At 41.4% G+C, this 25,213-nt stretch overlaps 1 protein-coding gene across 2 annotated transcripts in view; it reads left to right on the forward strand.

The window, feature by feature from the left end:
- The window catches only part of sardh (sarcosine dehydrogenase), a 46,492-nt gene that overhangs the window by 18,744 nt on the left and 2,535 nt on the right, over positions 1-25,213 (forward strand). The window contains exons 11-22 of one of the 2 annotated variants that reach the window (XR_009792241.1): positions 1,515-1,605; positions 2,648-2,789; positions 9,076-9,159; positions 9,353-9,466; positions 9,629-9,767; positions 13,417-13,530; positions 13,915-14,062; positions 18,649-18,742; positions 20,740-20,902; positions 21,928-22,096; positions 22,293-22,428; positions 23,527-23,728. Coding sequence is in view for 1 of the 2 variants with exons in the window: in XM_061800799.1 (XP_061656783.1) it covers positions 1,515-1,605; positions 2,648-2,789; positions 9,076-9,159; positions 9,353-9,466; positions 9,629-9,767; positions 13,417-13,530; positions 13,915-14,062; positions 18,649-18,742; positions 20,740-20,902; positions 21,928-22,096; positions 22,293-22,428; positions 23,527-23,655 (1,523 nt within the window). In the remaining variant the exon portion in view is untranslated. Of the gene's footprint in view, positions 1-1,514; positions 1,606-2,647; positions 2,790-9,075; positions 9,160-9,352; positions 9,467-9,628; positions 9,768-13,416; positions 13,531-13,914; positions 14,063-18,648; positions 18,743-20,739; positions 20,903-21,927; positions 22,097-22,292; positions 22,429-23,526; positions 23,997-25,213 lie in introns of those variants that run through there. The other variant, XM_061800799.1, reaches the window with a different exon arrangement.

The raw sequence follows: 25,213 nt of genomic DNA on the forward strand, positions 1-25,213 counted from the left end.
AAAGTAAGAAAGTACAATGCATACAAACAAGCTGGACCACATTAATTTTTGATAATAGTATATACTCTGGGTCGCTAAAATACGGAAAGCGGACTGCTAATGTCCCCTGGACTGTAGTTTGGACACCAGTGATGTCTACCTAGGGGCGATTTGCATACAGTACATATAGTGATTATTATTATTATATGTGACATTAACAGACCAGCCTCTGTTCATTTAAAGACTCTAAATGCAGGACACAGGCAAGGCATGAGAAAGATAGCTACAGACACAGTGGGGAAGCAAATGTTTGCATAGCACCAGCTAACAGTAATACAACGGGACGCAGACAGCTGAGTTGGGAAGGAGGAAGTGGCGGTGAGAAGTTCTGACAAGAAGAGCACAAGCGCGAGCATGCGCGTGCCGATGCATTCTCACACGTCAGCGTGGTTATCTCAAGTGACGTTTATTAGTGCCACCTCGCGCCGCTGCTTTTCCGAGTGTCTATCATGCCTCTATCTCCTCTCTGTCGCCCTCCATCCATCCACTCAGACGTCCACCTCCATCTGGGCCCTAGAGTGCCGCCTCCTGCAGATGTGTGAAATGATCTGAGATGGAGAGCGGGAGAGGATGTGCGAGGCAGAGGGGTGATGGAGTGATAAAAGAAGGATGCAAGGCCACTGTGCTTTTGCCGCTGCATCGTGATGCTGTGTCACAGCACACACACACACACGTATGCCCATGTATGCAAATTACTCAAAAGGAAATCCAAGAAGGGGGGGGGGGGTCGCTTCAAGGGAGAAGCTCATTAATGATGCTGTTTTGGAATGAAGATGGCTAAAGTCTGTGTGTACGCCTGCACTGACTTCAAGAATGCTGTATTTGAAGAGTACAGGTTGGAAAATAAATGGAGGAGTCTATTTTGTTTTGCTTTTCTTTTTTTAATATATACATTTATATTATTAACAGCAACAGTGGTCTCATGGTTCGCACATCTGCCTGAACAAAGGAATTCAAGTAAAGTTTGAATCTGTCATGTAGCCTTCCTTTGTGGCATTTGCATGATCTCCCCAGGCTTGTGTGCTTTTTTTATTCGGATACTCCGGCTTTTTCTCCACTTACCAAAAACATGTTTGGTTCATTGAAGACTCGCAGTTGTTCATACTTGGCTGGCGACTCCGTCAGGGTTTTTGTCTGACTCTTGCTCAAAGTCAGATGCGATCTATAGAGAATATACATATATATAGATACAGTATATAAATATATAAATTGGCCCTAGGTGTGATTGTGAGTGCAGCTTGTCTGTCTCTATGTTCCCTGCGATTGCCTGGCAACCAGTTCAGGGTGTACCCCACCTCCTGCCCAATGTCAGCTGGGATAGGCTCCAGCACTCCCGCGACCCTTGTGAGGATAAGCATCTCAGGAAATGGGTGGATGGACAGATGGATTGATGGCACACACAGGTCAACTTTGGATGTTCCATTATAATTGTCTAAGTATTGTATTATGTGATGTCACGTGTCCATTTCTCCCAGGTATGATGCTGGGAGGTGGCTGTGGTCGAGAGCTGGCTCATTGGATTATCCACGGCCGCCCTGAGAAGGACATGTACGGATACGACATCAGGTACATGCAATAAAATAAAATAAAAATGAAGAAGATTCATGAGCGCACATTCCTGTACCACTCGTACAGTACCAGATGTCACCTTTCGTTATAGCTGAAATAATAATGATTGATGTTTCATGCTGAGTTAATCTTGTATCCAGGTTAATAACATGTGATTGGATTAGCAAAACAAATCACAACCTGATTTGATAAGAAATTAACATGGCCAATGATATTTTCTTCATCAAATATAAATCCTTAATGTACAACATCATACCCTTGTTGCATATACTGTAAAAAATGGTTTCAGTATAATTACATCTGTTGGGGCTTTTTTGTCACTCAAATTGGATTTTGGTATGACTTTACAACAATGTATACTTCTAAAGCATGTATAACTGTAAAATTTAAGAATTTTAAAAATGACAAATAACTCACTATTTGGCACATTTGAGCACCTGTCACCCATTATCGTTTTTGTCGTACTTAAACGCACAAGATCTCCATTGAAGTAATTTGCTCACAAAGCGCTGCTCGATGTATGGCTGAGAGTCACTTCAAGCCGATACAACGTAGCAAAAAAATAAGTAGCAGGCAAACTTTGGCAATCATTACTAAATGATAATAAATTGCCACCATTTTTTTCTTTCTATTTGGTGTGTTTAAGCAACTGTTGCCCTTTATAGCTGTGTTAAATCCAAATGGCCAAAAGAGAACCTTACAGAGGTTAATAAGTAACAATCTATTATAATTGATTAGATGCTACTGTTTGTAACTAGTGCACAGGGAAAGCAGCTTAGCTAATTGTGGGTCCACTATTTCGTAAAAATGTAGTCACTCTTACAGTTATTGCAGGATTTGTATTTATGTATATGTTTATTCAATGGCATCTGTCGCTAAAAAGAATGCCCTTAAACTACTAGCAAAAAAGTTGACTTTGTAGAAATAATATACCCATGCAGTTGCACTTAAATGAAGAAGCATACAAACCTACGGTTTTTCCCATGTGATTATTTTTAATGAGCAGTGGGTGTTGGAATCACTTTCTCTCATGTCTCAGGCGTTTCCATAACTCGCTGACGGACAATCAACGCTGGATCAGAGAGCGGAGCCACGAGTCTTACGCCAAGAATTACTCTGTGGTGTTCCCCTTTGATGAGCCGCTGGCGAGCAGGAACATGAGGAAGGATCCCTTCCACCAGGTAAATGAGCGGTTTTGATCTCTACTTCAGAGGTTTTTTTGTACTAAAGAGCAAACAATCCTTATGTGACCTTTTTAACAGGTTTAACAGATTTGCTTTTGTACATCTTATAATGGCCCAGTGACTGAGACTGACGTCATTAAAACAATTTTGTTTGCTCGATATTGAGGTATCACGAGATTTCACTTTGAGATCTATTTGGAATGATTACCATACTTTATGCACTATAAGGTGCACCGCATTACAAGGTGCACCTTCAATCAATGGTCTATTTTAAAACTTTTTTTTTTTTTCATATATAGGGCGCACCGCATCATAAGGTGCGTAGAATCGGCCATTTTGAGGCTGAGGGCTACTTCATGAGCGCCGATCCAAATTTCAGACTCAGATCAACTATATTTATATTTAATATTTTTGTATTTATTTATTATAGTAAATGACATTACAGGTATTTTAAAATTTTAATTCACGTAAGCAAGTCAGATTCAGAATTTAAAGTACAAATAATAGTAACAATTTGTGGCCTATGGTATTTTTAGAACATACCTCACGGGCGCCTTATATGTTCCTCGCGGGCTAGCATTCGCCCGTGGGCACCGTGTTGGTTACCCCTGGAATAGACGCTACAGAAGAGGCTGGGGTTACATTATGGATCCATTAGATGGAGCTGCACTAAAGGTTCAATAGCCATATATAAGGCGCACCGGATTATTCGGCGCGCCGTCAGCTTTTGAGAAAATGAAAGGCTTTTAGGTGCGTATTATAGTGCAGAAAATACAGTAATTCCAGAATCTTGATTGTTTCCACATTCAAACCTCTCGTAACGCTACAGGAATTGTATTAAGTAGCATTCTAACATGAATAATTGTCATGCAGGTATGAACATAAGGTAACCGGATAAGGAAGGGGTAATGAACTTCATGCATCTCATTACCTAATACTGTCTGTCACACAAGTGTGTAATCATCTCTAATGTAATATAAAATGTTAAAACATAGCACAGAGATTCAACAGTTCCACCTCATCACAATTGACAAGCATATGGCAGCACGCCAGTTGTTGCATAAGAAGCTAATGTTGTAGTTTACAGCTTCACTCAGCGCTGTTTGTTGCCCTTCAGTGTTGACTTTGAAGATGGCAGCTGTTGAAGCCTTGGTGGAGTTCTGTGCTCTGATTGCTCTTGTTCAGTGAGGTACGCGTATTGATTTCCAACCACGGCTTAAAGTGAGAGAGACCCCTCAAATGATGAGGGAAAAAAATTCAGTGTATGCTGACTGCTCATGTACTGTGTAGTGTACTAAAGACGACCAACATAGCACATCGCACATAATCTCCACAGGCAAACACAAATTGCCTTCTCCTAATTAGAAGTCTGATGTTACACCAAGAGTGACCTGTGAGAAGCAGCACGGTGCCATGGCACAGCGGGACTTCCAGATAAAAAAAAAAAATCTACGTATTTGTGGTTGGCGACAGGAGTTTCAGCTCGCTTCCTAATTGCCCATATTTCATTTTCACATCACAATCATAAAACTACACACAAGGATTTCGAAGTATTGAACCGGTTTAAAATTTAGAGTTGTCATCTTGACCATGTTACGAGCAAATTGGGGAAGAAAAATCACATTTTGAACACACCCTGCACCACTGGTTTTCCGTGTGTGTATTTTAAAAAGGGGAAACTCGATGATCTCATTCAGTGTTATTACTTTGTCGCTCGCTACTATGTTAACATAGACGATAACATCATAATGCCTGATAATGTTATAAATTTGCCAATTTTTAAAACTTAATATCCCAATAGCATAGAAGCGGAACAATAATTTAATAAAAGTTATGATAACTTCCACTATACGTATGGGCCAGCTTCAAAGACTAAGGAGCTAAATATAGACCATGCTAACCATCGAGTTAAATACTGTCGACAAATTAATGGAAAGAGGAAGACTAAAAGAGGCAGACAGAGCTAGAGAAGATGCATTTTCATAGTTGTATCCCAAAATGTAAAAAAAAAAAAAAAAAAAAAAGGTTGGTGTATTATCTCATTATGGGCATAGTTATTCCATTAGCAAATTTTTTTTTTTTTTTGAAAACCAGACCAATGATGTCAAACGTTCTTGCGCCGAAAATTATTACATTACACATTCAGGACTTTTATTATATTATTGGCCAGTTACATTTTAAAAAGGGCAAATTAATTACTTAATGGGCCATGATTATGTTAAGGGCTCCTACAGGCCCGATTATCGGTGCGTGTGCACTGTGTAGTACCTTTGCTTAGCGACCTACTCCTTTTCTTCTTTTCCACTGTGATCATGCATATGTACGGTATGTAAAATCTACGGCATAAAACAACTAAAAAGTGTCTATTAAAGCAAGTTTTCAGTCCAAATGGATGGCAAAATTGCAGACCACAATCTGCGGCATCAGTCTTTCTGTCATTGGTTGAAATGTTTGCAGTGGAGATGTTTGTGTGAAGTACCTTTGAAAATTTTATGCACTCAGTGTCTCGTTTAGTAATTCTTTCTCTGTCATTGTCGTTTTGTCCTCTGTCCCTCCCTCCTGCTTTCATCCTTTGTTGCCGTTTGATGCGGTCAAAAAAGCGATTGAGGCTGAGGTAGAAGGCAGTTAGCTGTGTCACTCTTCTCTGGCGGCTACATTTATTCATGCGATCCCTGCCATTGTGACTATAAATGATACACTTATCTCCAGTTGCCAAGTCTCGCATGTCTTTCAACTTCTCCTTACGCTTGACACAAATTCCTAATGGACCCTTGCCATCGTATTTAAACATTAATGGCCCACTTAGTCTTGGTTCCTTGTTTCTGACTTCATTTAACTGCCACAGTGTCTAACAGGGTCCCTCCTTGTACATGCACCTCGGTGCTTTTCTACACAACAGATCATATTAACAATAACGTTTGTCACTGTCGTTTCGTTTCTTGGAGCTTATTATTTCAACAAAGAAGTAGGTAATTTTTTTACATTTCTGACTGGCTGGCAATTGCTGTTATATTAAAAATGCAAACCCTTTTGAACTCAATTATGTCTTTTTTAAATAATTTATCACGAATATTGAAGCACTATGCTCCAATTTTGGGTGGGGGGTGTTTAATTACAAGTGTCAGCGAGACCTTGTTAATCACGTTTGGCTCTATTTCTCTTTTGAGAAATGTTCAAAAGCTTGTCATGAGTTAAATTGCCTAGGGGTTGACTTCCCTAATTGAGTATAGATGTTTTGTTTTGTTTTATTACGCAATAAATTGGGTAATTAAGGTTGCAACCAGTCCAGGTTGTGCCCTTCCTTTTGCCCATCATCAGGTGAACAATGAACACTTCCTGGGTTGTCTGGGGCTTCACCCATGGCAAAAAGGTCCGAGGTGAGTCACTGGGCCCCCCTTCTGAAGCCAGGCCTGGAGATGAGGTTCGAAGGCAATTGCCTGGTGGCCGGGCCTGCACCAGTGGGGCTCGCCCAGGGCACAACCAGAAATGGTAATGCGGGTCCCCCTTACCATGGGGTCACCACCTTTGAGAGGGGCCATGGGGTTCAGGGTAGCCTCCCTACACCTTTGGGTGGGGGGATGGGTCCTGAAGGTTGTTTGTGGCCATTCACAGATCTGCGCAGGGTGCCTAAGCCACGCCTTCTTGGATACTGTTGTTAAGGACCCCAAGCTAACGATCAAAATGACGGACGCAATGTGCCCAAAGCATGTTATGAGCAATTTATTAGAGTGAATTCCCCATAGTATTTCTATTTCCTTTTTGCCTACGGTATAAGAAATATCAAGAAAGAGTGTACAGAAAGGTCTGAATTACTAAAACTAATGTTGGACATTAAATGCGATAAGATTTCTGATGCCTATCATTTATGCAAAGCAGGGTAAGTTTGCATTTTTACGCTACATAAACATGTCGATTCGAAATGATATCTACGTTCATAGTGGATAATTAATGTACATAAATTGTGGGAGTATGTGTGTCCTCTATCGGTCTGAACGGTACTGTATACATAAATGTAGGTCCAAAATATTTGTATTCACCTGATGTCTTGAATGTGTTAAATACATAGGTTGTTGACAGCCTACAGGATAGAATTGAATAACTTACTTTGGAACAGACGGGTTTGTGCTGATTTATCTTCGAGACGTTCAACTGGTCCTGAGGTCGGCCACAAGCCTTAATCCGCCATTAGCATTTATCTAAATGACGCTTTGGGGTGGGAAAGCGCACCAGATATCCTCCCAGTAATCGCTCTGGATAGCGCTTCTCTCCTTTACACGTTCCCCAGGCACATCGAAGCACCATATTTCCGAATCGGATATAAGCAGGACTATACACTCGCAATTCAGAGGCTTAAAGTAATAATACTGAGGCCTAATTTAACCACACGCTCTCTTTGTGGGTAAAAGATGGCGGCTGTGGACAGCAGGGCCGCAGTTCAGAAAATGACGCTTACTGATTGATCAAAAGGGAGCTGTCAATCATTCTCACGGATCCGTGAATTCACCAAACAGCAGTTTAGAGTACCCACCCCCCTGTGACATTCTTCTGTTTATGTTGTATTTCACAGTATGCAAGGTAAAGGTTGTATTCAACTCCACACTCTTAAGAATCATTCAAGCTACGATGGCATCCTTAGCTTCACTGATTTAAAAAATGTTTTAAGTTCATGCTCCCACCAGACGGGTCATATGGTAACATGATATTTCTTCATCCCAATTAGAGCGCTTGTTCCCCCCCCCCCCCAAATAGGCATGTTGCTGCAGCTTGAGAGTAACTTCTCTGTGAGACTTTGCTGTTCTGACCCTCATCTCCGAACAAAACCCATGCTAATCACTTGCAAAGGGCGATCACCTAGCAACTGGCCTACCTTCAGACAGAGAGCAGTGTTGGCGCTATTCTAGTTGCAGTACTGGGAAAAAAAAAGTCCATTATTTTCTAAATGAGTTGAGTGTGAATACTGGCCTCATCAGGACTGATGGGTACTTAAAATGTTCACTTGTCCCTTTGCAACTAATTAGAAATTTTAGGAGGCACCGCAAACTTTTTTTTGCAACACAAAGTATAGCCGCTCTGACACGGCAGCTCACATGTTTGCTGGGTAGCACAGATGGTAAATATAGCCTGGTGTGGGAAGGTTTGGCAGGAGACGGCTAGCAGAACATACCTACAGTAGCAACTGTGGGGAACTGTCAGTTCTAACGAGGAGGAGGAGGGTGAGAGGTGAAGCATCTTATTCCGATGTGTTCCATCATATCAAGCGTTAATAGACATTTTATATAATTTATGTGCTTTTGGAGGTTTTTTTGGGGACAGTCACTTTAAATGCTGTTTTTTTTTTTTTTTAAATACATCCCCCATTTAAAAGTAAGGAGTTGAGATTCTGTGTGACTCATTTCTCTACTGATATTTTTACCCTGGATGTCTATTATTATTATTTAATTTTTACAATTTCAAAAGGAAACAAACATGCTCCAAATGTATTATTAACAATGAGAGATTTTTAGTTGAAGGAAAAACATCACATTTTGTTGGAGCATTATGAAACTGAGAATCTTAATGTTCCAAGTGAATAATGGATAAACTTTATTGATAAAATTCAGGCAGAAGTAGAAAGTATGCATCTGTAAATGTTTGGAGTTCCTAATGAGACAAATTTGGATTATTTGGGTATATCTGAATTATTCCCGAGGGGCACGGTGGATCAACTGGAAAATGTTGACCGCACAGTTCTAAGGACCAGGGTTCAATCCCAGCTCTCCCTGTGTGGAATTTGCATGTTCTCCCCGTGCCTGCGTGGGTTTTCTCCGGGCACTGCGGTTTCCTCCCTCATCCCAAAAAACACGCAACATTAATTGGACACTCTAAATTGCCCCTAGGTGTGATTGTGAGTGTGGCTGTTTGTCTTGATGTGCCCTGCGTTTGGCTGGCAACCAGTTCAGGGTGTACCCCGCCTCCTGCCTGGTGACAGCTGGGATGGGCTCCAGCATGCCCCACGACCCTTGTGTGGACAAGCGTAAAAAAAAATGGATGGATGGATGAATTATTCACTCTGACATGACATTACATTATGCACAATCCCCAATCATAATACTAGCCCCGTCTAAACTCAATAGTACACTCAAACTGTGATCCTGCCCATGAAAGTTTCTCTTTATGGGGAACTCGTTGAAGTTTGGGGTTACTTCCGATTTAAGTCTCCAAATGAAATGGGATGCTCTCATACGCTGCGATCGGCAAAATTTTCATCCCAATTGACTGTCGGTTGCCTTCTTGTGGTTTGCAGGTGCTGACAGAGCAGGGCTGTGTGTTCCAGGAGAGACATGGCTGGGAGAGACCGGGCTGGTTCACAAAGGATGGACAAGCTCCTGTGAGACACAAGCATTCATACGCTGAGCATACAGTGTACACTCATAAAGCACAATATTAGGGACACTTGTATCATCAAATCCAAACTAATCCCAGTCAGAGATGGATTTTGTGGCTGTGCAGACCTCCAGTGCATCAATGCTTACCTTGTTTTACTAATCCCTCCTCTCAAATGTGTTTGCGATGTTGGAAAGGTTAAAGACTATGATTACTACGGAGCTTACGACGTCAAGAAGAACCAGCAGTACAAATACAATGAGCTTCTTGGCAAAGAATACACCTTTGACTTCCCACCGCATCACGACGTGGTAAGCTTGAGCGCCGCCATCACGACAGACATTTCGCAGCTGTCATGAATGTTACCTTCAGTGAGTGATTTGGCTCTAGAAGGCTCAAGGAATTTTCAGATTTAATGTCAGTGCAGTCTTGTTTTATTTATTTATGTATTTGTTTATTTATTTTTAATGCAGATAAAGCAGGAGTGCCTGTCATGTAGGCACGGCGTTGCCGTGTTTGACATGTCCTACTTTGGAAAGTTCTATCTCACCGGGCCAGATGCCAGGAGAGCAGCCGATTGGCTGTTCACCGCCGATGTCAATAAGAAGCCAGGTCAGTGTGGCCGCCGCTTAAGCTAAAACGCTCACACATGCGGAGATAGTGACAGATGATCTGGAGGATTGACAGTTTGTAAAGGAGAGAGGGATGAGACGAGACAGCAACGCGCGAGCAGCACTTTTCCTCAATGACCTCCAGTTACACATTTGGAGTGTGTATGGATATGAAATGAAGCTTTCTTGCTTTTAACACATGACGTTCCTCTGTGGTGACAGCAAGATAGAAGACTGGGATCACAGCCAGCAATTTGATCCAAGCTTTGTGTCTGATTTCTTATTTTGGCAAATGTTTGTTTTACCTACTCCAAAAGACTTGGCTATACAGTTGCACATAAATTGATTTGAATTAAATTAGAATTGCTTCTTGTGGGTACAATAAAAAGGACTTCTGTCACAATTTAAAAAAGAAAAAAAAAAGAATGTCACAAAAGGATATGAAACAGTTGAAGTTTGGCTGCAAGTACCAGAACTGGTCTGGAGTGGTCAGATCCACAATTACAGTATGTGAACAGTGACAGAAATATATATATTTTTTAATCATGTTGCCACAATGGATTTGAAGTAAAACATTCAAAATGGACTTGAAGCGATGATCTTTCAAAGGAACAGGGTTCACAACAGCGTTATGGCCTTTGCCATTTAGTAATGACCTTTTCTGTAATGTTGCGTACCTTCATTTCAGATGCTCATTGTAGCTCAAGTAATTTTACACATATTTACAGAAATCATTAATTTTTTTGGGGTGGGGTAAAATTCATCAGTTTTTTACATGAAGTTTTGGACTCCATGAACATAACCATATTCCAAGTTTAGTTCCTGGAGATGTTTTGTCAGGCCTTCTCTTCAGCCTGTTCATCTATTTGTACCTCTTGGGTCCTTCTCCTTTGTATTTGGGTTCTCCTACTTTGATACTTGAATCTAAAAAAATATATATATTGGTAGTTCAGAAAGTGGAAAAACATACTTTATTGGAGTAAGATCAGACTTGGTCATAGGTGAATACAAAATTCCATTTCTTTTCTGCATTACGTTTTGAGTTGCTTTGGCAACTGTTCAGGGCCATTATATTAAATTAGATTGAATGTGCATCGAAAGTACTGTATTGTTCGATGCTTTCCACAATTTATTTTGTTACCGCTGTCCGTAGTCACATTATCAATAAAAAAAAAAAATGCTGAACTGGTTCCATTAGGAGCCATACATGGCTGTAACGTGACACTGTCTCGACACTGATTTCACGTTGGTGTGGATTGCTTTTGAATAGATCATAGCATCCTTTTGTGGCCAATCCATTTTAATGCACATTGACCACAATTTCATCTGCCCAAAGATTTCCAGAACTTGGGTGTTTTTATTTCTTCCGTATTCCTGGTGTTCATTATGAGAGCATTTCAGATATTGTGAGACCTAACTGTTGGACCCTGCGCGTGCATCGTTCTAATAAATGAAGTCAAGATGTGATTTTAGTGATGTCGAAACTGTGACCCATACAAATTTTCTAACATGGACCAAATTGCAATCTTCAAACCGCGCAGAATTATTCCAAGCTGGCTGAAGTGAAATGTATTTGCTTAGGTCATGCCAATTTTTTTTCATCTTACCCTGCTTTTTTTTACCAGCCCCAATCCGTTATTCTCCACCATTGACCGTTCGATAGCTCTTTGCCTAACCTTCCCTTTAATGTTTTAAATATCATAAAATGGTCACAATTTTTAATGCCCCGTCAGTCAAAGTTTAACTTCGCTACCACACGGACACCCAGGATGCTTTCATGCTGATGTTTCATGTCAGTCATCCACTGCAGTGCGTGATGGCTGAGGGACGGTTTGGGTTTTGCATGTCCTCTGGCCAGCTGGGTGACGGACACGTTATCGTTTTATGTCGCTTGAAATTATACACAGATGTCATTCGGCGCGATGTTGCCGGCGGTCCCACGATGACTGTTTCTGCCAGTGATGCACTCGGTTGACATTTCCGTTTTAATGGGGTTTCGCGTTCAGTGGTGACAGCCTCTGAACTAAAATGTTTTATGCGTCATTGTTACATCGTCAGACAGTCTGACAAAAACTACTGCCAGGAAATCGCACACGGGCGTCAAAAGTGTGCAAACCACAAAGAAATGAAATAGATGCAGCTGCTGTGCTCTCCTTTGAAACTCACACTTGGCCATATTAATAGGGTGGGTGGAGGTTGGTGATGGTTATTGACATTTCCTTTGGCTTGACTCCTGGGGCTGTGCCCTCTCCCCCGTCACCCCCTTGGGTCCTCGCCTTCCTCTTCCCACTCTTGGCGCCCTTGCCCGTCATTGCTCAATCTTTTGGGGGAGGGGATTGGTTGTAGGGGGGTGGGATCCGTGCTCCTTCCTTTGGTGGTGACCGTCCTGGGGAATCAGTGTGGTCCTCCTGGCTATGTTATCCTCTGGGTGGAGCTCACTGGTGGAGGGGGCCGCGTCGGGCCCACTCATCCTCAATGGGCCAGCTCCACAACTCTGTACACCAGTTGACTAACTTGCATTCTGTTTATTCACTAATAAGTGACATAGACACACTTTAGGCTTTGTTTGTGCTTGGAAATCTACTACTAGTTTCTTTTCGGCTTAATGCCTTTCGGGGTCGCCACAGCGTGTCATCTCAGATGAACGCACATATATGTTTGGCACAATTTTTACGCCGGATGCCCTTCCTGACGTAACCCTTCTCAGGGAGTGGAGGCTCCAGTGGGATACGAACCCACAACCCCTGGTTTACCAAACGAGTGCTCTAACCACTGAGCTACAGGGCCTTAAAAACTACTACTACTACTACTACTACTACTAATAATAATAATAATATAGGCGGCACGGTGGCCCGGTTTTGGCCTCAGAGTTCTGAGGTCCAGGGTTCGATCCTGGCCCTGCCTGTGTGGAGTTTGCATGTTCTCCCCGTGCCTGAGTGTGTTTCCTCCGGGCACTCCAGTTTCCTCCCACATTCCAAAAAAATGCAAAAACCTTAATTTGACACTCTAAATTACCCCTAGGTGTGATTGTGAGTGCCACTGTTTGTCTCGATGTCCCATGCGATTGGCTGGCAACCATTTCAGGGTGTACCCTGCCTTCTTGTAGTTGACAGCTGGTATAGCCTCCAGCACTCCCGCGACCCTTGTGAGGATAAGCGGCTAAGAAAATGGATGGATGGATAATAATATACAGGTTGTTATATCAATTCGCAAGTCCTCCCTGCTTTTTAGACAGGATAAAAAGCATCCTACTGCACCACTCATCAGTAGCACTGCCTTGCTCATTTTTCACATTTTGTCCTGTCCTCCCCTTTTCTGTCCTCTCTCTTCTTGTTCTCTTGGTTAGTTGTTGCTTGTCCTCACCGGTTTTCCCTCCACCCATCCACAAATAAGAACACAATTCGACTGTTGTAACATTACCTTTGGTCTGATATCTAGACTGTTTAATTGTTGTTCTGTTTTGGTTCACACCTTTATTCCCCCTTGTCTTTTCTGTCTCTGTCCATCCTCCAAAATATTTTTCTGTGTGGCTGCATTATCAGTAAACATTGGAATAGTTAAGAAATAAAAACATAAACAGAGGGCAAATTTCAGCTTAAGCCTTAAAAGTGCTCGACAGAGTTTTCTGTGTGTGTGTGTGTTTCTTCCAGGTTCCACTGTGTACACCTGCATGCTAAATACTAGAGGTGGGACAGAAGCTGACCTGACAGTCAGTAGACTGGAGTCCGGCGCTGCCAACCTCCCGCTGTCGCCCGTGTCCAATGGTGAGTAACGCTGTCTGTGTGTATGCTGCAGGCATTGTTACGCCCCAATCGGCATTATTTAAACGGTTCCTTCTGCTCTTTCCACTTTATGTGATCTGACTGCTGCTTATCTTGTTTCACACTTTCGCCATGTTTGGGTATACAAGTTTTCATTGTTTTTTACATTTTCTTTCCATCATCAGTGTCAGTTTGTCTTGTTCCACTTGTTTTCCAGCTGTGATGCGAATCACCACCCACTTTTTACAAACTACGTCAAGAAGTTCCTGACAGTTAATTTGGTTTAATAAGTTTATATTGTTGAACCCGTCTTGGCTTCCTGGCACACGGTTTCATTCGAACAGAACAGGAACAGGAATATTCGCATCTGTCACCGTTTCACTTCAGGTGACGCATACTACTTGGCCATCGGAGGTGGTGTTGCCGAGCACAACTGGAACCACATTCGAACGGTTCTCCAGGACCAGGGCTTCTGTTGCCAGCTAACAGATCACTCAGAGGACATGGGCATGATCAGCATCCAAGGACCCAAGAGGTAAGGTGGGCACAAATGGGATCAAGTTGAACTAAGACTTTTTCAACTCCCCGGCAGCGTCACCTTACAAGTTCAAAAGCCCCAAAGTGTTAAATGGTCCATCCATATTTGAGTCAGAGGCTATCCCAGTTTAATTTTGGGTGAAAATCTGGGTCCACACAGGACTTGTCACCACTCATTTGAAGAGCACATATACATTAGATATTAGGCAAGTAAACATTGGCACTCACCTTCACACCTACAGTATGGACAATTTGGATTCTTCAATGCACCTACCTACCCTCCATGTTTTTTGAATGTTGGATACATGGGAAAAAAAAAACATGCAAGCAAAAGGAGAACATTTAAATGTAGCAAAGAAAGGCCCCAAGCCAAGATACGAACCTTCAATTGATACAAAGTAAAGTAATTTCCTACATAACACGTAAACTAAACAAAATTAATCACACAACACCGAAGCCATCTCTTGTTATTTAGGGATGACATATATGTATTGTGTGTGTGTGTTTTTTTTTTTTTTTAATGTTCAGGACACTTTCTTCCAAACGCAAGTTGGGGTAGTGGTTTTATTTTGGTGGTACTTCCTGTTTTGTACCCATTCACTCACTTGATAGCGACGTCTGTTCGAGATGGGCTTTTTCTCAATATAGACCGATGATGTTGGTCATTAGAGTTTTTGTATAATTCTGAAATGTAGAGTAGTTTTTTTTTTTTATAAGTTAACCTGTTTTTTCTCTGTCAATTCCTTTCTTACCTTTGTACCATTACAAAAAGAAAAACTGGAAAATGGGGGCATTCTAAACCTTTTGCCCAGTAAAGGAATTTTGTCAAAAATGCTTCTGACATCTTACAGTACGGTTCAAACCCTCTACAAGAGCCCCCCATCACATCTTTCCCTTCCCATTCAGTCACATTCTGCTCTGTATGTTTGTTGTGGTGATGTCTTCCCCTCGAGGAGGATTTTCTCATCTTCTCTTGATCTTGGGATCCAGCGCACTCTCTACCATCTACACTTTTTCTTTTATCCTCAACCAATTCTTGTAATCTTCTCAACCCCCCAAAACCCCCACCCCACTCTTGGTTCCCTCTTGCTGTGAAAGCTTGCGTCAAAGCAGCATTGAGTGCGTCACTAGCTCCAGGAGCCTATTACACTGAATTGTGTGCGCGTGTTAGTTTCATTTTAGATTCACACAACTAATTGAATGTTGACTATTGGGAGTACTGAGTGGATCTCAACATGCATGTCACCATATGCACCAATTAAGGCATTTCTTTTGCGCAGGGAAAGTGAATGATTTGAGTGTATTTATGCTAATATTTGTGCATGTTATTCATTGGAATTCTGAGGGGCCGTGCTTAATAAGGTTCAACGTGATCTCATGAGAATTAAGTAGAACACCAAGTTAAGTGCTGTGCTGTGTTGAAACCGTCCTATTATTAATCAACATCAGCCTTACTGTGCAAGTCGTTGGTGCATGAGTAATCACCCGAAGTCTCTCCCTAAATTGGAGGATAGTTTGCGGAGACGTGAACTTCAAGGCACAATTTACATGAATCCATTCTATAGAGTTGAAATGTGTTTTTGGGCCATAGTTTACTATTGAAATACATACATACATACTTATCTAAATATTTTTTTCCAGGGTCAAACTAAAACTAGAATTTTAAAATCAATTCTCTCTTTTCTGTCATGCCTTGAGTCACATGAGTTTTTGGCTACGTTCACGGTACACGTCAAATCCAATTTCATTTTGCCCAGATCGAACACGTATCACGTTTTTTCACGTTAATATAAAACGTACCATTCCAAATTTTTTTTGTCCTGTATATACAATCTGTGATAATGGGACTGGATTCTAGAGGCTCAGTTCACTCTCATCCAAACTCTACGTCATCAAAAGTTGATGGGATTTTTTTTTTTGCGCTTCCTCCACAAGCGCATTTGATGTTCCATATGGTTTAGGATTGATGTTAGACGATAAGGCTTAGCTTTCAATTGCTGCTCTAATCTCGACGATGAGTTTCCCGCACAGGGTGTTGACTTCAACCTCTCTGAGATGAATTAGAGTGGAGGTTGTGAGCCAGACCTTTTTGTCCAGCACCATCAGTGTGTAACCTCACAAATGCACATCTGGAAGAATGTCAAAAAAAATGCCCACTTCTAAAGTTTGGGGAAAGCCTTCCTGAAAGAGTTGAAGGATGGACTGACATGATATTAAACCGTATGGATTAAGAATGGGATGCTACTTAAATTCATATGAGTCATGGTGATAGAACGAATGCCTTTGGCAATATTTTGTATGTTCACTGTGGCTCATAGATGGAAACTCACAAGAGACCGGATCAACTAGTGAGACTTAGGATGCAGGGCAATGTAGACAGCCTAAAAAAAAGACTTTGGACATATAATGTGATTTATTCTTATTGCTCGATTAAAAGCAAACATCAAGGGTGTTCTAAGTTGAGGTTCCACTCTGTTTTGCTATATTTTGAAAGCTATTAAGTGTGCATTAATCAAATATAATATTGATAAACCTCAGAAAATGGATAGTGCAGTTATTCTTTAAAAAGTTGTTCAGTGTTAAATTTGGCCCATGATTAGCCATATGACGCTGCTGTCATAGGTTAAGCCAATATGTTCATGCATGCAAGTGGTCCTGCCCACTGCCAAATAAGCTCCAGATAAGCGGCATGCATAACTACGGAATCGCTGGTTGCGAAACCCCACAAACTAAGCGCACACAACCTTTCCGCATATTATTTATAGCTAATTGTTCTTCCTTGTGTATTCTTAAGTTCAATGAACAAAACGTGGCTTTAGGGAGGGCAGAGGTTGGAAGACTGAGCCGCATGCACGACTGCACACTTGCAAGAATCTGCTCGTCTTCTTCAAACTACAAATGCTTTGATTGCTTTTGAGAAAATATAACATGTTCCCGAACCTCATTCGTGGCTTGCTGACTTTTTTTTTCTTCCCAGCAACAACATCCTTCAGATGTGTATTGTTATATCTGCTCCCTTACAAGTGTTGAAGAAGCAAAGTAAGCTAAACTTAGTCCTTTTCGCTGCTGACTCATTTTTATGTAATATCGATCTTGTGCATGCGTGCGTTTGTGGGAGAGGTTATCACAAGAGCATCTTTTTAGATTGCTTGTGAGTGATGATGTGTATATATATATATATATATATATATATAGTTATATATCCCCCCCCCATCAAGTCTTACTGCATCCGTCTCGGTGTAATAGGTCTTATATGGGAGCAAGATTTTCAATGTGTGGCACAGATTGCTTCCCATAAAAAGCCGCATTTTGTATTACTGTCTCACCATTGTGTTTAAATCCCGTTCATATCAGGCCTGTTTAACAAACATTCATTCTGTGATATTTCTGCTCACTGTCTCACCCCAAGGAAAAAAAGACATACTAGCATAGCTACTAGAACACGTTTGTTCAAGGTGTTATACTTTGAACTTGGACTACTGTTAATATTGAGAAACATTGGTCTTCCACCCACAAAAACATGCTTGTTCACTTCTTTGAAGATTCTAAACCATCCATCGGTGTGAACGTGAATGCTCCTTTATTTGTATGTGCGCTTTAATTGGCAGGTGACCAGTCCCGGGTTGACCCTGCCTCTGCTCAAAGTCAGCTGGGAGAGGCTCCACTCATCCGCGACTTGACTGAAAATAATATGTGACAAAAATGGATGGGTGTAGAGGTGCCAACAAACGATCGATTAATTGATAACTCTTCGATGATCAAATTTCTTGACTGTTTTGATAACTGACTAATCGTTTAGAGAGCTTGTTTACTTAAAGGAGTTAAAAAAAAAAAGTTTCAACCCCTTAGTAAAGATTCTAAAAAATAAAATATCTGTAGTCCTTCTTGAAATCTGATTGATTATCTCTGTTTAATCCAAATAAGACGTTTGCAAACATTCGCTTTTACTTTGGAAAAGAATTCTCACCATCACGTTATGGACCAAACCGGTGACTTAATCATAGTCAAATTATGTGTATTTTATGATCTGTTCCATATTGGTTTATCAAAAACATAACTGACAAATTGATTGATTATTAAAACAATTGTTGGTTGCAGACCTAGGTGGATGACATTCCCCTAAGGGGTTGGCCTCACCAGTGGTTTTGATTACTCCTTCAGAATTTGGTTTGGTTTGGTTTTGTAATTAATTGCTGTTCAATCATGTCAATTTGGAATGAATTAATTACTCGACTGCAAGCAGCAAAAGTGCCGGCGATTCCGTTTGTACAGCTGTGCAATGATAAAAATAAACATAAAATTAGATTTGTGCAGCATTATTCTGCACGATAAGAACAGTCAAATTTAGAAGATTCATTCCATTCTAAAAATATTAAAAAAAAAAAAAAAATTACTCCTGGCGGTATGATGGCGCAACTGTTTAGAACGTTGGCCTCACAGTTGCCGAATGTTTGGATTAAATTAATTTTCAATAATGCAGTTTAAAAAGTGAGAATGAATTCGTTTATGATGAAAGCACACTGTTTTACATATTTTCAAGACTTTCCCTGATGGATCATTTCTGGGGTGCTCTCTTTATTCTAGTCGGGAGGTTCTCCAAGAGGTGTTGGACACTGACCTCAGCAATGAAGCTTTCCCTTTCTCCACCCACAAAGTCGTCAGCGCGGCCGGCCATCAGGTGAGAACACACACGCACACTTATGTACGCAGAGGACACACATACGTTTTTAATGACTTGAAAGTAACCCTGCTGGCCCAAGTGAAGTAGAACCATCAGTTAATTGGGGGGGGGGGGGGGGGGGGGCCAAGCAGCTGAGCCAAAGGGCTTCATGATTTCAAAGCTTCGGCGTAGCTTGTTGAGGTTGATTGAACTTGCCGTGTCCCAAACATGCACAATACTTCCGCGGCTTTAATGCCGCCACATTGAGCATTTGCAACAAACAATTAATGTTGTTGTTGTTTTTTTAACTGCTTCTTAGTCACTCCATGTTCTTTGGAACTTTTTACTGTAACTTTGGTATTTGAGCCTGACCAACACGGTCGTTGGCCCGCGACCAAAGCAAGCGTGTCGTTCCGGCTCATGCGGCGACTAACACATGCCCGAGCCCTCTGTCTTAGTTGCTCTTGCGTGAATTATTCAAGGCACAAGTGACTGTAGACGGCATCTTTCTCGCAGTGTTTGCGCACATGCACGAGTGTGTCGCTTGTGCAGCGTTGGTGCTGGTCACTGGTCTCGTCTGAGTGACAGTCTAATGGCTGCACTGCTGCGAGAACAGAACAGAACACTCTCTGCCCTCTGGTCTCTCTCCCCGCTTAGCTCTTTCTCGCTGCCCCCCCTGCAAACTCGCTCAAGGAACCGAGTGTGCCGGCTTGCCTGCTGGATCATTTGAATTCTTCTCGATACGCGTCCGCGTTCGTTCATGTGCAGTGCGAGTCGGCATTCGATGTGGCAAGCATGTGCGTGAATCCTCCACATGTCTGCAGGTTTGCGAGTGTGCAGTTTTTGCGACTGTGCTGGGCGACATGTACATATGGGGCCCAGGGTGAACCTCGGCCAGCCAGATGGCCCAACTGTCACTGCGCCCACTGGGGAGGGAAACTGTTGGAGACATTTCTCTCCTTACGTCGCACTCCTTTTCCTCGTTGACTCACTAGCTCGCGTTCTCACTCCAGCCTTTGACATTCTTATCAAAGCACTATTCTAATAGGTTGGAACTTCTTAGGATGAAAGCAATCTATTTTGGGATGCTGGTCGACCACAGATTTGTTCATATTTAATTTCCCATAGGACATAACGTGCCGTGAATGAATCTGCTCCAGCCTTCTTTGTCACTAGTAAAATGTACAGCAAACCTAAACGCTACACGTGATTATTGAATAATATTCTTAGAAAAGAAGGGAACAACCGTTACCACTTAGACTTTACAAAAACAATACTCAGATAAACATCTCCTGTAGAGGTTGGAAGGATAGTTAAAGTGTACATTCTGTTCTTTTTATATCCTTGTTTTGATTGCATTTTTTAATGGTTGACATTTTATCACCACCACTGGTGTAAAAAAAAAAAACAAAATCAAAAAAGGTTATAATTGAAGGATTCAAGTTATTCTGAACAACAGTGCGTGTCCTGTGTAGGAAACTGCGCCACATATAAGAGTCTGTTTTCTAATAACTACTTTTTGCAATCTTATCTTGCCTCCTCTTCGCATTTTGGGATTCCTGAAATCTCTTAAACAGAGCTTGCATGATCAGAATGATGATAGGAAAGAGAACAGGCTATTTTCAAATGCTGCTTTTTATATTCAAATCCAGATTTTCTTTTGCGTTTCCTTTTTTACGTTCAATGCCTTAAACTCCACTATGGCCTTTTCCCTCCCCTCACCCCCATGTTTTCGACTTCCAGTGGGGTTTTCAATTCGCCTTTCGGGGCTTTTTGTGCACATCATTTCTAAAACAAAGATGACAATTGCCTCTTTCCCACTGGTTAGCTGTGTTTTGTGTACTATACTCATTTTGGGTTTTTTTTTTCCTCTTCCTGGCTTCTTTCCTCTGTGTACAGTCACCATTCAAATCCAAGTCAATGTTCAGCCTCAAGATTAAATATGTGTGTGTGTGTGTGTACGTGCACCACATCTTCTCTCAGCCTCCTCCTCCTCCTCTGCCTCTTTCTCCCAGGTGCGAGCGATGCGTCTGTCCTTTGTCGGGGAGCTAGGCTGGGAGCTGCATATTCCCAAAGAGTCGTGCCTTCCTGTCTATCACGCCGTCATGGCCGCCGGCGCCAAGCACGGCATCATCAATTCGGGCTACAGGGCCATTGACTCACTCAGCATAGAGAAAGGTAACTTGAAAACTGAAATCTGCAATTAACGGTCACCAAATTTAGCCTTCTCAATTGATTTTACATCTGCGGTGTGAAATGATTTCAGATTTGCACAAGCACTTTTATTTATTACAAATGCTTTTTTCCCCATTAAATAATATTACATGTGTCATAAAATGCCTGAAGTTTAAAATAAAATAGAAAACACTATTACAGAGAACTGCAGTGACACAATCAAGAACCATTGATTAGTGATGATTAGTTGGAACAAGCAAGTCCCATACCCCCCAGGACATAAAAGTGGACGTACACAACGTTGTCGATTGCGCCCATGTATAGTAAGTCTACTGAAATGTTAATCATTGTTAAAGACTCTACATCTTGTGAGATCATTGATAATATTGCAATGTTTTTACAACCTGTTTAAACTCAACACTAAGACATAAATTGGATAACATGCTAGCAAATATTAAGGAACACAAAAAAAATGGGAAAGCAAAAATGTGCACAACCACTGCATAAACAGTATTGTCATTAAACTCACTTTTTGGCATTCACACGCAATAATACAAGACAGGGGATGCAGAAAAAATGTAATAGCAAAGTTGACTAAATTGACTACTATGCTGGCCTCTTAGAGGCGCTAAATTTAGCCTGTGTTGTAAATGTCTTCGCCAAATGTGTATTTAAATGTGCGCTTGCAAATCATATGCCTATTTTCAAGGGTAATATTGTAAGGTGACTTTGAAATGGTCTTCAACTGTTAGAGTCACAGCTTGTGGTAGGTTTTTGGGTTCAGCTATTAATAGTGGCAATTATACACATTTTCAGGGACCGTAGCTTTTTCCTTTGTTGTTCGTTCCTTGAATACTGGGGGATTTCTGTCTGTGTGCAAATAATAATCCTCAATATTAATAATTTTGTGTTTCCTGATTCCAGTGGGTCATTTCTACCTTATTTGTCATGTACAGAAAATACAGTCACTGCGTGGCAGATTTGTCTTTGATGCGAGTATTTGTAATAAGGCCCCTCTACTTTGTCAGGGTATCGCCACTGGCACGCAGACCTTCGCCCGGACGACACGCCCCTGGAGGCGGGGCTAGCCTTCACCTGCAAGTTGAAGGGCTCCATCCCTTTCCAAGGTCGACATCGGCTGGAAAAGCAGAAGGAGGAGGGCCTGAGGAGACGCATCGTCTCCTTCACCATCAATGAGTCAGTCACTCTCGCGTCGTTGACAGAAATTGAAGAAAATCACCTTGATAGATTTTAAGACGAACTGTTTATATGAATCTGGAAACCAATCTTTTTTTTTTTTTAAACATTTTTCACTGATAACCACAATAAAGTAACAGGGATAATAATCACTAACAGACTTTTATCCATGTATTCTTGTGGCTTTTTGAAACAGGAAAGTACCAATGTTTGGCCTGGAGGCAATCTTCCGTAATGGCGTCCCCGTTGGTCACCTCCGGCGCTCTGACTATGGATTCTATATTGACAAGACAATCGGTTACGGATACATCCGTAATCCTGACGGAGGAGTGGTAATTATAATATTTTACACATGCATATCAGGGACATACAGGAAAGGAAAAAGGAAATGAACACGAACAGTAGTGACAATTTCCAACAAAAATCGAACAATGCCAACAAATGAGGTGGCTTCTATGTATGTTTTTGTTTCTTGGGAATAGACAAAAATGTTTTACTAAGTTGTCTTAACTTGTTAAATGATTCTTTTAATTGTTTGATTCTGTTTATGTACGGTATTTTCCGCACTGTAAGGTGCACGCCATTATAAGGCGCACCTTCAATGAATGGCCCATTTTAAAACTTTTTTTTTTTCATGTATAAGGCGCACCGCATTGTAAGCCACATAGAATAGATGCTGCAGCAGAGGCTGGGGTTACGTTTTGGCTAAAGGCTCAATATTGATCCATATATGAGGCGCACCGTCGGCTTTTGAGAAAATTAAAGGCTTTTAGGTGTGCCTTATAGTGCAGAAAATACAGGTGTTTTGGGGTTTTGTTTGGCAGCGATATGCACACACACTGCTTAAAAAGGCTGAGATGCCGACAACATTTTACTTCCCGGACGAGTTCATATCGTTGCAGCTTCGAGCCTTCAGGTGAAGCGGGTGAATTCGCGTGTACCCCACACCGCGTCATCCGCATCATTGGCACGGCCCCGCACGGATTCAGATCCATCCGCGCGACCTGCATTGACTCTCCATGTAATCACGCTGCATGAAACGCCCAAAACGTGGCCTCCGGCTACGTAGCATATAAGCGCACCTGCGTTTATTGCTTCACTTGAATTTTGAACTCAAGCAGAGAAGTCCCCGTGAGTAGGTAGTATCCTATAGTCAGTACCCAATAATTCTGTGAGATGGCTCGTTTCATGAGGATTTCTAAATTGTACAATGAATGTAAAATGCGACTACAATTACGACTGTATTGTCAAACTTATCCATTTTTTCCCTTTCATTACGGCCCTAATAAGCTCCTTCCTGCCTATTTTTGGTAGAAAGCAAAAAAAAAACAAAAACAAAAAAAACATATACATATACAGTAATAATACTGTCCCTCCATGCTTCCTTATACCACTGCGGTTTTTATTGTGGCTTTGTTTTTCTTCTTCAGGTGAGTGCCGATTTCATCAAGCGCGGCGAGTTCACCCTGGAGAGGATGGGAGTTGAGTACAAGGCCAAGGCCCACCTCCGATCTCCATTTGACCCCGAGAACAAGCGAGTGAAGGGCATCTACGATTGACACCGGACCTCAGTGGAATGAAAACCTCCTCCTCACTTGGGCCTGAGATCAGCCTCGGATGTTTGGCATTCAGGTGCAAGATTTCAGTCGTCTCGGTCAAATCCAGAACTGACTGGATGGGGATTTGATGGACTTGATATTAATTTATAAAAAGAGAGAGGCTGATTTTGTAGTTAATTTAGTTTGAATGCGATATCGCTGAAGGTGCTTTCTGCTGTTTGTTTCATGTTTTGTTTCACAAGTTTAATCGTGAGTCGTTTACTCGCTGATTTAACTTCACTAAACATTTAAAAATCAGCAAGCTTTTGCAGAATTGAGTCAAATAAATAAACAGCACATGATCAATTTAGATAATTAGAAATCCTCATTCAAATCAAGCTAGTTTGTTTATTCTTGTTAGTTACTTCAAAACAAAGCACAATCTGCATTTTTTAAAAAATTGTTTTTAATAAACTACCCATTAAGGTAGCAGCTAACCTAGATGCTATAATCCACTGATGTCAGACTCGAGGCCCGGGAGCCAAACCCAGACCACCGCATCGTTTTATGTGGCCCGCAAAAGCAAATCGTACACAAAACAAACAAGAAGTTTCTTGCTAAAATAGCAAAATTTTAAATATTCTTCACTTTTGAAAACATTGAGGTAGTATTTTTTGTTACCACTATTCATTTTTTAAAAATATGAATGAAAAGATTTGGATTTAAAAGGTAGTTATCCATCAATTTATTGTGTACATGATATAATATTAGACTGCCTTCCAGGAAAAACCATAATGAAAATGTGAGTTTGTCACCCCTACTGGTTGGTTCATTTACATTGGAAGCAGTCCAATCACCAGTCATCGTAATCTTTTTGCTAGAATCTTCTTTACATTTATCTTCATAAAATGAAAAAAAAATGTGCGTGTGTGTGTGTGTGTGTATATATTTCCTGACTCAGGGCATTTGTAAATTATATCTTGTCTTTAAGGCACTTTGGTAAATGCTGTACAAATAAGGAACGATGTAATTTATTCAGGTGCTAATGAGTGCACATGGGCGGCATGGTGCAACAACTGGTTAGGGTGTTGGGCTCACAGTTCTGAGGACCAGGGTTCAAATCCCGGCCTCTCCCTGTGTGGCGTTTGCATGTTCTCCCCGTGCCTGCGTGGGTTTCCTCCGGGCACTCCGGTTTCCTCCCACATCCCCAAAACATGCAACATTAATTGGACACTCTAAATTGCCCCGAGGTGTGATTGTAAGTTTGACTGCGTCTGTCTCCATGTGTTCTGCGATTGGCTGGCAACCAGATCAGGGTTTCCCCTGCCTCCCACCCGAAGGTAACTAGCATAGACTCCTGCACTCCAACAACTCTTGTGAGGATAAGCGGCTCAGAAAATGGACGGATGGATGCATGCACATACTAAAGAGTTTTGAACTCTTTCTCACTTTGTCTTAAAATGTGTTTCATAGTATTTTTGCCAACACAGTGGCAGCCGCGATGACCCACTGATAAAATAAGTCCAGAGCAAGATGTACCCTTCCTCTCATAATAAGATGATATTAAATCAAAATGGTT

The sequence above is a fragment of the Syngnathoides biaculeatus genome, chromosome 17 (genome assembly GCF_019802595.1).
Source record: "Syngnathoides biaculeatus isolate LvHL_M chromosome 17, ASM1980259v1, whole genome shotgun sequence".
Taxonomy (NCBI): domain Eukaryota; kingdom Metazoa; phylum Chordata; class Actinopteri; order Syngnathiformes; family Syngnathidae; genus Syngnathoides; species Syngnathoides biaculeatus.